Below are 13,069 nucleotides of genomic sequence, written 5' to 3'. Positions count from 1 at the left end.
GTATAGTGAAGGATTTCGGTGTACCTATATCACAGCACGCGTAACAAGGATCCGAGGTATAATCGGCCAGAGGATGAACGAATCGTACGTCACGGGTCGGCTGCTAGGGGCAGGACGGATATGAAAAAAGTTCGGATTCCAACTTCGGTTTAATAATGACGGTTGAACACAAGTACCATCAAATTAATGAAACGCGCGGGCTGTCATCAACGCGGAACCAAAAGCTTTCGACGTAGGTAACTATATTGTATCTACATAACCCGGTAGGCACTAATAAGTGTTTATAAAAGTGGTATTACACAAAGTGAACTACGAATGAGAAAGAGAGTATTAAACCATATATACTTTTGTAGAATAAAATCTTTTTTTTAAAGCGGTCGCTGAATTAAAACATTTACGGTGAGTGGTTATATACTCCACCTCCGTATATGTCCATATATGTCCGCCTCCGTAGTGTAATGGTCAGCACGCTCGGCTACCGTTCCGGAGGTCCCGGGTTCGATTCCCAAGGGGGGTCAAATAAATGAAAGTGATTTTTTCACTGTAATATTTATTCAATATTACCCTGGACTGGTACCTGAAGCGGAGGGCTGATCACCTTTCCATCATGTCTAAACGATCAAGATAACACTGCGTTTATATGAAGCAGTGCCCTATGCACCATTGGGGTGCGGATAAGGGTTTTGTTATAATTATTATTAGGTTACATACTAATATTACCTACTAACATTTTTGTATAAAAAAAAAAGTGAAACATTTAGTTGGCAAGCCACCACGTCGAGTATTTCAATGCGTATTATTACCTTTCAGCCACAAAACCGGTGTATTCTATTTATATCATACACAATTTGGGAGATGAATGCACAATTTTGAGGACAGGGCCTTCCGCGTCCATCGGACAATGGGGCTCGGGGGGCTCCCAGCTCGGCACCTTATTGTGCTTCGCCAACCAGTGGACCGTGAAAGGGGATCGGACAAAAAAGACGGTAAAACTGACGCGATGTAAGGAATAAGACATATGAACTTTATGTAAGAAATAAATTCGTATCTGAGCGAAACGGCTACCTACCAATGCATCTAACATAACAATGACACGTTGCGTTTTAAACGTACAAATATCATCTTTTAACCAACTAACCATCACGCCGTTTCTCTTCAGGGGTAAGCAGAGAGAATAGAACGCCATACCACTCTGTCTTTACAAACATTATTCACCTCTTCCACATTCACATATATTAACAGCGCACTTTCTGTTCGATAAATATAAGAAAAATAATATTACAAACGTCGTATAACTTGAAATTAGGACTAGTATTTTGGTTGGAGAGATTTAAAAAAAAACTTAAGATCATGCCGCTTCTCCGCAGGGATAAATAGAGCGATTAGAACGCCACACCACTCTGTCTTTAAAAACATTATTCGCCCCTTCCACATTCGTGCACCTATTTATACATACCCGCAGATTATTTCGACTCCTGACCTGACCGCTTTCAAGCATTTGACATAACTGATCATGCCAAAGTCTCGGTCTTCCTCTACTGGTCCTTTTCCCAACTAAATTCGCCTCATAAATTTGTTTTACCGTTCTTTCCTCGGTCATTCCTTCCAAGTGTCCAAATCATCTCAACACACCTTTCTTAATTTTATCGATAATGCTTATTTCAGCTTTGCATTTTTTCCTTATTTCACCATTCGAACATCTATCATACATCGTTTTGCCGCGCTTATAAAAATGATACAAAAATTACAATTCAATACAAAAATTGTGGAAAAAATGTGTAGATGCCGTGCTTAGAACAATATGAACAATTTGTACAGGTAAACTAAAAAAACATCTCTCTCGCCTTGTAAACAAGTTGACTAGCAGCAACACGATTGGTCGTGTCAGCGGTCAGGAAGACGAAATAATTGCAATTCGAGTAATTTTTCTTTAATTTTGTATCAAGATATAAAATGAATTTTATATACAAATTTGCATACTCAGCCAATCTTTCAAATGTATGAAGTCAATTCAGGCTTGCGATTTATTTGGCTAGAATCGCTAAAGGCGCAGTAGTGTTTTCCGCAATTACTACTAGCTTAGCTTTGTTTGTGTTTGAGCTCTTTTTTTTAATAGACGCGGGTAACAAATTAGAAAGCTCATGACTTTATTTAAGTGATAAATATTCCCTAATAGATGTATTAAGGAGTAATCGTAATGGCTGCTACGCGTTCCGAATAACATATTCAATGTGTGAGGTTAATATACCGCATAATTAAGCATGCAAATATCACGAATGTAAGTGACACGACGGCGAAGCGCAAAAGAGGAGGGAAATAGTGGGGCATTTTCTACGCAAGGACGGAAATTGCGCGTCCATCAAATGTCGATATATTCACAAACATTTTTTTCAATACATACGTATATTTTGGATTGGCTGCTTTGAAGGAGAAGGTTTCAAGAAATTCGATAGAAATATTCCAATACGTTTCTCAAGTATTTTAGATGGATATTTGGATTATTTGATAACACGATGCCAATAAGGATAGTTTCGAGAACTTGCTCTTACTTATTCATTCAAATCTTTACGTAAAATATTGATTTAATTGAAAAAAATGTTATTTTATTTATTGTTCCGGCATCCACGGCAGTGGTAAAAGACGTGATTAAATTGTGAATGAAAACACTTTTTTTACCACTTGAGTATTATATTTATTTTTAACGACTACTATATCTGTCCGCCTCCGTAGTGTAATGGTCAGCACACTCGGCTACCGTTCTGGAGGTCCCGGGTTCGATTCTCAAGGGGGGTAAAATAAATATTAGTGATTTTTTCACTGTAATATTTATTCAATATTACCATGGACTGGTACCTGAAGCGGAGGGCTGATCACCCTTCATGTGTAAACGATCAAGATAACACTGCGTTTATATGACACAGTGCCCTATGCACCATTGGGGTGCGGATAAGGGTTTTATTATTATTATATCTACAGTGGCTTTCGTCGACAGGTGAATAGTAATACTGAATACTATTACTATTCACCTGTCGATGAAAGCAAAAGTAGCTTTAGAAACTATTTTTTAAAAATAAATATACTCAAGTGGTAAAAAACAAGCGTTTTCATTTTCATATTGATTTATTTGTTTACAACATTTTTGGGTGAGTCCAAATCTCTGTTCACAAATCTGGGTTTCTCCACTTGGAAGTTATTTTTACGTTTTGACACCTCAATATAGATTGATAAAATTATGGAAGTTTATGTAGTAATAGGGCTTACGACCTGTCTTAATGACAGCTTAGACTCCAATTTTATAATTTTTATATTTATGTATTAATTTTAAAGTTACAACTTAGTAGACTCAAAAAATCTGTGTTTGATTTAAAATTAATACATAAATTCAAATGGAGTTCTACAAAAAAACAAACGCCAAATCAATAAAAAAAAAATATAGCCTATACCTACTTGTGAGTGCATTTGCTCTTTATGTTTAAAGTTACTTTGATTTCATGTAATTTGTATGTGAAAATTCTAGACAAAAACACTCACTTGATTTTAAACAATTCAATTATTTTAAGTTAGTAATGAAGTTACATACTTGGATATGATCACTCGTACTTGTTATTTTTCGATATCAGTTGACTTTGTCGACGAATCAGCCGCGTTGACTATTTATCAGATAATTTATTTGACACTTATTTTTTGGAATTTATAGATTTCAGTAGCAAAATTAGTTATCTAAGTATATCTTGTATTTCGTACAACTGTGTATTTCCTTATCTAACAGGGATACAAAGTACTCGGCTTATCTGCGACGCAGAAACGTTATTAGTTTATTGATGTTTTTTTTTGTGATTTTGATATTTGTTCTTCATGGGAATGAGAAAAATTATTAAGTATAAGTAAAAGTATTAAGATTTTTTTTAAATCCCTGATACTAGTTTTAGCAAAACGAATACGTCGGTACAGAAAATTGTAATTTATCAGCGGATAAATTTGAAGCTCTTTCATTGTATGTATTTAATACTGATTTTAATATCTTTGGATAATTTATACAGCGCCATTTTCGTAGAATCATACCTCAAGGGCGCTTCACTGTGATTTAATAAGGGAAAAGAAAATAATACACCCCCATACTTAAAGTCCTAAAGAGGAACGCCAGGCAGACTTTAGCTACTCTGACAGTTAAGAAACCTTATAATTTTATTTGATATATACTATTTCGTAATACTATTTTATATACTATATCGATAAAATTAAGAAAGGTGTGTTGAGATGGTTTTGACACGTAGAACGAATGAGTGAGGAAAGAACGGTAAAACAAATTTACGAGGAGAATATAATTGGAAAATGGAGTAGAGGAAGACCGAGAAAAACTTGGCACGATCAAGTATGCCAAATGCTTGAAAGTGGTCAGGTTAGGAGTCGAAACAATCAGCGGGTATGTATGAGGAGATGCATGAACGTGGAAGAGGCAAGGAATGTTTGCAAGGACAGAGTGGTGTGGCGTTCTATTCTCTTTGCCTACCCCTGCGGGGAAGCGGCGTGATGGTTAGTTAGTTAGTTATATATACGTGTGTGTGTGTGTTATGCAACCCCGAGTGCCCTGACCATTTTTACTATTCTCGTTGTTCTTCCTCATATAGCTGTAAAATCCTTCATCCTTAGCTCCTTCACTTACGTATCAAACGAATTCCAATCCTATATCCATGAATCTGGAGCACAAGACTGATCACCTGCTAGAATGGCAATAGTCCATTCACCGCGAAGAAGAAGAGGCAAGTTACATGTCCTAGCGACGTAAGGGACAAGTCACGATCAATTATTAGTACCATTATTTAATAATATTATGCTCGGACGGCGTATGGCGTGGAAATGATTATTTTTCGCCAAAATAAGATATGTGGTTGGTATTTGCACAGCACTAAACGGGCATCCTTATCTCTAAAGTAAACAAAATTTGTGCGTCAACATATCTCGTGCGTTGCCCATTCAGCTGGCTGGCAATACCAAACAACTCGTCGGGTACAAACCAAATAATTACGCGAGTGGAATCTTTATTCATCCACCATCTTTATTTTTTAAACACATTTTTTACACAAAAGCGCATTCCGAAAATTGCACAATATCATCATCGTAAAAACGTGGTCCGCCTCCGCAATGTAATTGTCGGCTAATGCTCGGCTACCGTTCTGGAGGTACCGGGTGCGATTCCCAGGGCGGGAAATCAAATAAATAAAAGTGATTTTTTTCACTCTAATATTTATTTAATATCACCCTGGACTGGTATAAGAAGCGCAGGGCTGTTCACCTTTCCTTCGTGTGTTAACGATCAAGATAACACTGCGTTTATTTAATGCAGTACCCTATGCACCATTGGGGTGCGACTTATCCGCATCGCTACCGTTCTGGAGGTCCCGGGTTCTATTCCCAGGACGGGAAATAAAAATTAATAAAAGTTATTTTTTCACTCTAATATTTATTTAATATCACCCTGGACTAGTATAAGAAGCGCAGGGCTGTTCACCTTTCCTTCATGTGTTAACGATCAAGATAACAGCGCGTTTATTTGATGCAGTGCCCTATGCACCATTGGGGTGCGGATAAGGGTTCGAACGAAAAATGGTACGCTTAAAGAACTCGTAAATTATTTACTGTATACACCGGTTTTTAAAACTCAGAAACAATGACGAAACAACTTACAAAATAAATAAATTACGTATGTTTTAAATATGTAGTTATTTCAATTTACAAATTTATTTTCTTAATTTATAGAATCCTGTGAAATTATAGCAATTCAGGAATTCGTTAATATAAATTATATATTCCAAATTTATGAACTTAGCACGCTGTATATTTTTTTATGGATGATATATTTTTATCGATAAAAACGATATTCTGTGGGAATGTGAAAAGGTTTTTTATTTTATTTTATTTATCAGTATTTTCAGAATGACGTATATACGCTGCCAAAAATATCGTCTGTCAATCAATCCATTATATTATAGTTACGGCCGAATGAAAAAAGTTTATTTCTCATGTTTCTATTTTGTTAATAGATTTAGGGTAAGAACATGAGGGTGCATTTTTAACTGCCATTTATTACGATGAATAAATGAAATTGAATAGTTGAATTTAGTTGTTACTTTCTTATTTGTGTTTCAGTCTTGTTAACCTTAATCGCATGTCCCAAAATAAGAAATGGAAATTACTCATCGAGAATATTATATCCTATATTTTATTTTATTTAATAAAGTTACATTTTGAATACAATTTTTATACACTTCTACTTGATACAATCTTATAATTTTTCGTTGCGCTGAGTCTCTCCAAAAAAAATGAATTGAGCTCTTGTGCTTGGAGAAGGACTTTTTTCATCTATTTGTATTTTTTTATACATGTTTTTTGTGACATGTTATACATTTAAAAAGAATATATTACTGGGGAACATATATTTTTATGCCGTGGGAGGGAGTTATCTTATTAAGTTTTATTTTTATTTATTTTTATTATTATATAGTCTGCATATGTTTATAGTATTCGTTAAGTTTCTTTTTTAGAGTGTTCGTGACTTTTATATTTTCTAAAGGAACTATATATCGCTCACTCCTTTCAAGAACGTAATAATTAAAAAAACTTGATTTTTCAGGAGAACGTTTTTAAAGTTTAAAAATATAATACAATGTATCAAAAATAAATATCAAGCCACTTATTTAACTTTTTACTGTGCAACAGATCTTTTTAGGTAAAACCTAAAGGTTTTTTCTCCATTTGAAAAATATTTAGTATATTTATCAAAATAATTAAACAATACCTTTTCTTCAAAATGCAAAAACAACACTTTCTGCCCTGTAGCGGGTAAATATTGAGTTTAAAATATGCCGTTTTTGCTGGGATATAGTACATTTTCTGAGCATTCCGAAAACATGCACAACTGAAAATTGACGATTTTTGATTTATGACGTTCTTGAAATGAGTGAGCGATATGTGACTTATGTATGTAATGTGTTTCTTTTTTAATAAAAATATATTTCTAATCAATTTTATCGAATGTGTATTGCCTATAAATCATTAATCATGTAATAATTATCTAACTAAAATTGTATCATACTACTTTGTAAGACTTGTAAATTTATCAGAAATTCCTAAATCGATAACAAACACATCATACTCAAATCAGATAAAAAAAAATAGCATAGCTCTATTTGATAACCAGATTTGTGTACATAATAAAATAGTGATCATTTCTAAAAATACCGTAATACCTAAATTAAACTTTACAATACCGTCGATCGTAAATTTCAAGTTCAAGTAAAAAAAACTCTTGTTTGTGTTTAAATATGCAAATATTTAAACAAACGTCAGCGACAAATAGTAATATACTCAGAAAACCTATTAATCAGTTTATATTTTACCTTCAAAAATAAATTTTAATCCATAAAAACTGTGAAAAAACTTTAAAACACTTGAGATAATTAGTAATTAATTTTAGTCACACAGGGGATGATAAGAATTATTCTTAAACACACGATAAATAATATTTTAATTTAATTTCTCAATGAAATATTGTTTTCACTTTATAAATTTGTCTCACTATTTAATTTTATAGAACTTCGCCGGTGACCGGGGTAAAACGTAGCTGTTTAGTAAACAAGGCGCGAACATCCGCCGGTCAATCGACTGAAAAAGAGAACGCACTACCTTCACTCGACAACCGCCGGGCGGCAACTGAAGGCGCTGATAAAACGCAATATCCGCGCGACTAGCGCCACACAGCGGGCAAAGCTCGCGTTAGATTCAAACACGAAATTGGAATGGAGCGAAATATTTGGAAACGAAAAAAAAACGGAAAATTAACTGTTTTTGATATGTATTTATTTCATTGAATTATTAGGTGAATATTAAAATGAAGAATAAACACCCTTTCTAAAAACTTTAAACTTTAAACAACAACAAAAATCTTTTATGGGGTGGATGAAATCTTTTTTATTTAATTTTTAAGTCAAGTATTTTTGCTATCATTATTAAGATAGGTTGGTGTGGTTTTTTTCTCTCTCTGCCTATGGGGAAGCGACTTGATGGTTTTATTCTATATTTTTAATTCTAGATTTGCGATCATAATCTCTTTAAACATAAAGCCAAATGCATTTAAAACTACGATTTTTTCCATTAATTTTTTATAATTATAATAATTATTATTTTATTTGTAACAAAAATAAAACTCGACACAGGCAGAAACATTCACTGGGTGACTGTCAGATATTTAAAAAAAATCACAATAACAAAATTTATGTAACTTTACTGCAATACTTCAATGGCAATTTTTAATTCTTAATAATAATTTTTATGACGTAAATACACTTAATTAAAAAAAAACTATTTATTATTGATTATAAAAATATTTTATTACAAGTACAACACGTTAGATGCGGCAATTATTCAGATACGTAATAAATATTTATTTTTATAAATGCATAATAACGCCTAGTAGAGGAGCCGACGTAAGCGAGTTACGGATGTAGTGGTTGATTGGCGCCACGTTATTCTGAGCCTACATGACTACTAGTGGAAAATAGCAACTATGGACACAACACCAGTGGTCATGCATCATTGGACGTGACGTCATCGCCGGTATAGATGATGAGTAATGGCAGGGAATAATAAGTCATGAACATAGGTACCCATGTACCTACATTAATTACGCGTGCAAGAACTAGTTATTGCACTTTTTCTACTTACAGTTGAAAATAAATGATTCGTCAAAATATATATATTTTTAAAATAAAACTCAAACTCTGCTTTTGACCACTTTTATTTTTTGTTTTTTTTTTCTCAACTGGTTTCAAAAAGCACCTTGTCATCTTCAGGGATGGATATGTACATTTCCATCCCTGAAGATGACAAGGTGCTTGCCAAAACCGGTTGGAATAAAGTAGGAAAATATAAAAATGGTTCAAAACAATGTTTTTTGTCGAGTTTATAAAAAGTGTCACAAAGTATCAGCAAAAAACATTCAAGAAAAATAACTATTAAAAAATTACACATCTATAGAAATCATTTTTGAAGATTCTTCTTCTTCTGACCCGTATCCACACCCAATGGTGTATAGAGCATAGCATCAAATAGTTCCAGTTTTTAATTAATCAATCATTTCTTGAAACTAAAGAATATCAGTTATGGACTTTGGGTATTATCAGTTCCAGGGAAATAAATAAATGTTTTTTTTATTTTTTATATTTACTAATTTATTTTGACACCCTGGGAATCTAACCTGAGTTTTCACATTTCCGATAGTCAAACAAACTAACCACTGCATTGAGTAGGACTAAGGACTAATGTTTCACAATCAAAGGGAGCTAGTAAGAAAATATTAATATTTTTATTTTATTTTACAGGTTTATCTGCATTTCTTAATTTAAACGTTTATCGTTACTTGCAAACAAAATAAATATCGCATAATAAAACAATAATTCTAACTATATTCAAAGTCTCATGACATGTGGTATTTAATAACTTGTGATTTGAAACATTATTCCTAAGTGAAAAAAAAGCAGTATTATTTATATGAAAAATATTTTTATACTGTTGGGGCTCTTAACAGACAACGCCTTACAGACAGCCCTAGCGTTCGGACATTTTATTTTAATTATCAAGTAAACGTAACGTGCTAGACAACAGGTATTCATTAGTGACAATTAAAAGACAAACTCGTGACAATTTTAATAGGAAACATTAATGCCATGGTCCTACAACTTGACGTATCATATTAAAATATAGTGATAAAAATAAATAAGACAAAATCAACCACTCCAAAGCCAATTTTTTACAAAACATGTATGTTATCATTCCTTACTGCGGATATGCTGTTTTTGTGACCAAACGCTTAAAGAGTGGATGACGATTTAAGGACTGGTCAAACACAATGCCATGTTTGAGGAACGCAAAAAATGTGTTAATTCGAAAATAAATCCATGCCACTTCAAAAGGTTTGTACAAAACAAATATATTTTTTAAATAGTTCAAAGACATTTTATTAACAAGTTATTTAAAACGGGGAAAAAAAATTTCAGCCGTGTGACAATATTAATTATCCAACAAAGAGTAAAATTTTACAAAAAAATTATAGAAACATACCTGTATTTCGAGCAGTAGCTCTGTTTTTCTTCTTCTTATATCGATCAACATTTTCTGCTGCTCGGGTGTTAAATCTGAAATACGAAACATCAATCGATTGAAATATTAAGTGAAACAAACCAGCAAAATAAAATAAAGTAAGTCTACAGCAGGATTTAGTATTGTGTAGTTTTCAACGGCTATAAACTAGCAAAATAAACTAAGTGGTTTAAAATGTTATATTTATGCGGTTCGAAAAGTAAATTCAACTTTATGTTTAAAAGCGGGTATTTTATTCAGGTTGAAAGTTTTAAATAACAGGGATTTTAGAGTTCAAGTTTTTTGCCAGTTTACCCACGATATACATTAGAGACCATGGCACTTAAGGTGGAGACTGACCGGAGCATTTCTTCGTAATATAACGTCGTAACATCGCTCGCAGCGAGCATCACCGAGCATCCGAAACTATGGATGGAGCGCTCGGCTTAGTGTACTGACTGCCTGAAAGCTCGCATCGTAACGTGTTACGTTACGACGAAATGCTCCGGTCAGTCTCCGGCTTTACAAAAAGAAATGTAGAGAAGCTCAAATCCACACAATGACACATAGAAAGATCAGTGCTAAGTATAAGCCCGAGAGACAGAAAAAGAAAAAAATTAGGAGCTGAACCAGAATAATGGCAATGGGCAGGACATGTTGCAAGACAAGACCGCACAAGATGGACCCATAAAATTTTAAGATGGAGACCTTGGGAGGATAAGAGAGGCGTCGGATGGCCTCAAAAAAGACGGTCCAACGACGTAGCCGCTGTGGGGGGTAAAAATTGTCTACGAGCAGCAACCGACTGAAAGAAATGGAAGGATATGGAAAAGGTCTATAACCAGCAGTGGAGGACAGAAGGCTGAAGAAGAAGAAAAAATTATACGATTATAAGAAAATTGCAAGATAATAATTTAAACATGAAACATGTGATAAACACATAATAAAAATATAATAAACTATGAAAAAATAAAGAATATGATAAACAATTGATAAACTAAACAGTTTTTATTTTTGCTTTAATTCGATCAAATATTTATATTTTACACTTTAATTTCAGAACTCTTGAGAAAGATTTTACAAAAATAGGTTTTTATAAATTACCTAAAATCATTATAACTACTAGGTACATATTATTTATTGATTTGGCATTGACTTTGTGGAATGACATGTTGATTATTTTATTAAAATTAAACACTTGAATATACCACTTTAATGAGTTTATTTATATTTACAACTAGTTTTGAAAACTTACAGATGTTTTCATCTTCTGGTACAAATTAAAATTACTCATTTATATGAATAAAACTCATTGAAGTGGTACATTCAAGTGTTAAATTGTAATAAAATATCTAGGTACACATTATTATAATACAAGCTTCAGTGAAAAATATGGGAGACAGGGCAATAATAACTTAAATATTACAATGCTGGGTCCAAATTTATTTGGTTTATTTTAAAATAAAAAGAATTGCAATTGAAAAGCCTAATAAAAGATAATTATGATAGATAGTGTCTACTTTACTTGTGTCTTATCTGTCATTATCTATCATAAATAAGCATTATCTTAAAGTAAAAACTTTGATGAAAATGTTTTAACTTCAAAACTATACGTACACGCACATAAAAGCATAGTACGAAAAAAAATATTGGTCCACTTTTGTCATTCATAAACAATCCGAGTTTTAGAAAGTTATTTAAAACCAATGTAATACACATTTATTATAAACAACATTAATATAATTACAATAATATGTTTCGAAATATGAAATATTTGGGTATAAATATAGAAAAACGTAAGACTTAATCAGTAAAAATTAAATTAAAAGTTTGTAGGTCAAGTAGAACTAATTTAATCAATGATAAAAACTATACAACACACCTTTATAATGAAAACAAATCCTTGCGGTCCTGTTTATTAAAGTTGTGATAAAGTTAGAGACATACGTAATCAGTTAAAAACGTAATAAACTATTCAGAGATTACAAGAAAAGCTATTACTCAGAAATGACAAACCCTGAAGCACCTTGACATTTTTTAATTGAATTACTATTGTATTACTGTAAATTATGTCTAATGTAGTAACATACTTAATATTTTGTTTATTTTATTGAACTCATTCTTGTACAAGTGTGATGAGATAACGTTAAATAAATATTATCGTAAAATCATTCAATAAAGAGGCTGACAGTTGATCGTAAACAAACATGTAACTATGAATAATTGTACAACCACAGACCTGAACGGGCGAACATTCCTATATGGCATCCCGATATGCCTGCAGAACAGAAAGACACATTTTCAAAATCACCCAACATCGCGAATACTGACGGTATAAACAAAAACTAAATAAAATCAACTATTGTCATCTGCCGTAGCCATGTTGACGAATATTTCTATATGTTCGAGTATGCACTCGATAACGCTACATAACAGTCTGTTCGTATATGAAACGTCATGTAATCTCATTACAGTACCTACGTAGATAATAATAATAATAAATCTTTCATTTTTATAATTTTACTGATGGCATTTTTCAAAAGCCTCTTTAAAATATGTGTGTGTTAAAATTGTATGGAATGTATCAATTGCCAAGAATATGTTTAGTAGAATATATGCAGTCCACATATTGCCTCCAAACTTTATTGCCTTTCCCAACTCCTTATTTTTATTATGTATTTCAATCATGAAGAAACATTTCCCGTACCGTAAAACGGTTGTCATGTAAAACAAAAAAATTTCAAGCAAAATTCGATGAAGTAGGTATGGAATGAAATCCAGACATTTATAAACTGTTCAAATAATAATAATTTTGTATAATTTATATGGAGCCATCTTTGTGAAATACTATATATCTCAAGGGCGCTTCACTGATACTGATACAAACAAACCCTTTTTTTTTCACTCTCACAGTTTCTTACTACTGAATGAAGAG

At 32.6% G+C, this 13,069-nt stretch overlaps 1 protein-coding gene across 2 annotated transcripts in view; it reads right to left on the bottom strand.

Annotated features, from left to right (window-relative positions):
• The window catches only part of step (cytohesin steppke), a 149,486-nt gene extending 136,952 nt beyond the window's left edge, over positions 1-12,534 (bottom strand). The window contains exons 1-2 of one of the 2 annotated variants that reach the window (XR_015837560.1): positions 12,374-12,532; positions 10,117-10,190 (exon numbers count right to left, since the gene is read on the bottom strand). Coding sequence is in view for 1 of the 2 variants with exons in the window: in XM_088260209.1 (XP_088116335.1) it covers positions 10,117-10,190; positions 12,374-12,452 (153 nt within the window). In the remaining variant the exon portion in view is untranslated. Of the gene's footprint in view, positions 1-10,116; positions 10,191-12,373 lie in introns of both variants that reach the window. The other variant, XM_088260209.1, reaches the window with a different exon arrangement.
• Between the last annotated feature and the right edge of the window lie 535 nt (positions 12,535-13,069).

Source organism: Brachycentrus maculatus, unplaced genomic scaffold (genome assembly GCF_059751285.1).
Source record: "Brachycentrus maculatus isolate JH-2025_06_01 unplaced genomic scaffold, ASM5975128v1 h1tg000129l, whole genome shotgun sequence".
Lineage (NCBI taxonomy): Eukaryota > Metazoa > Arthropoda > Insecta > Trichoptera > Brachycentridae > Brachycentrus > Brachycentrus maculatus.
Note: the sequence above shows the minus strand (reverse complement) of the source record. Positions and strands in the feature narration are given on the sequence as shown.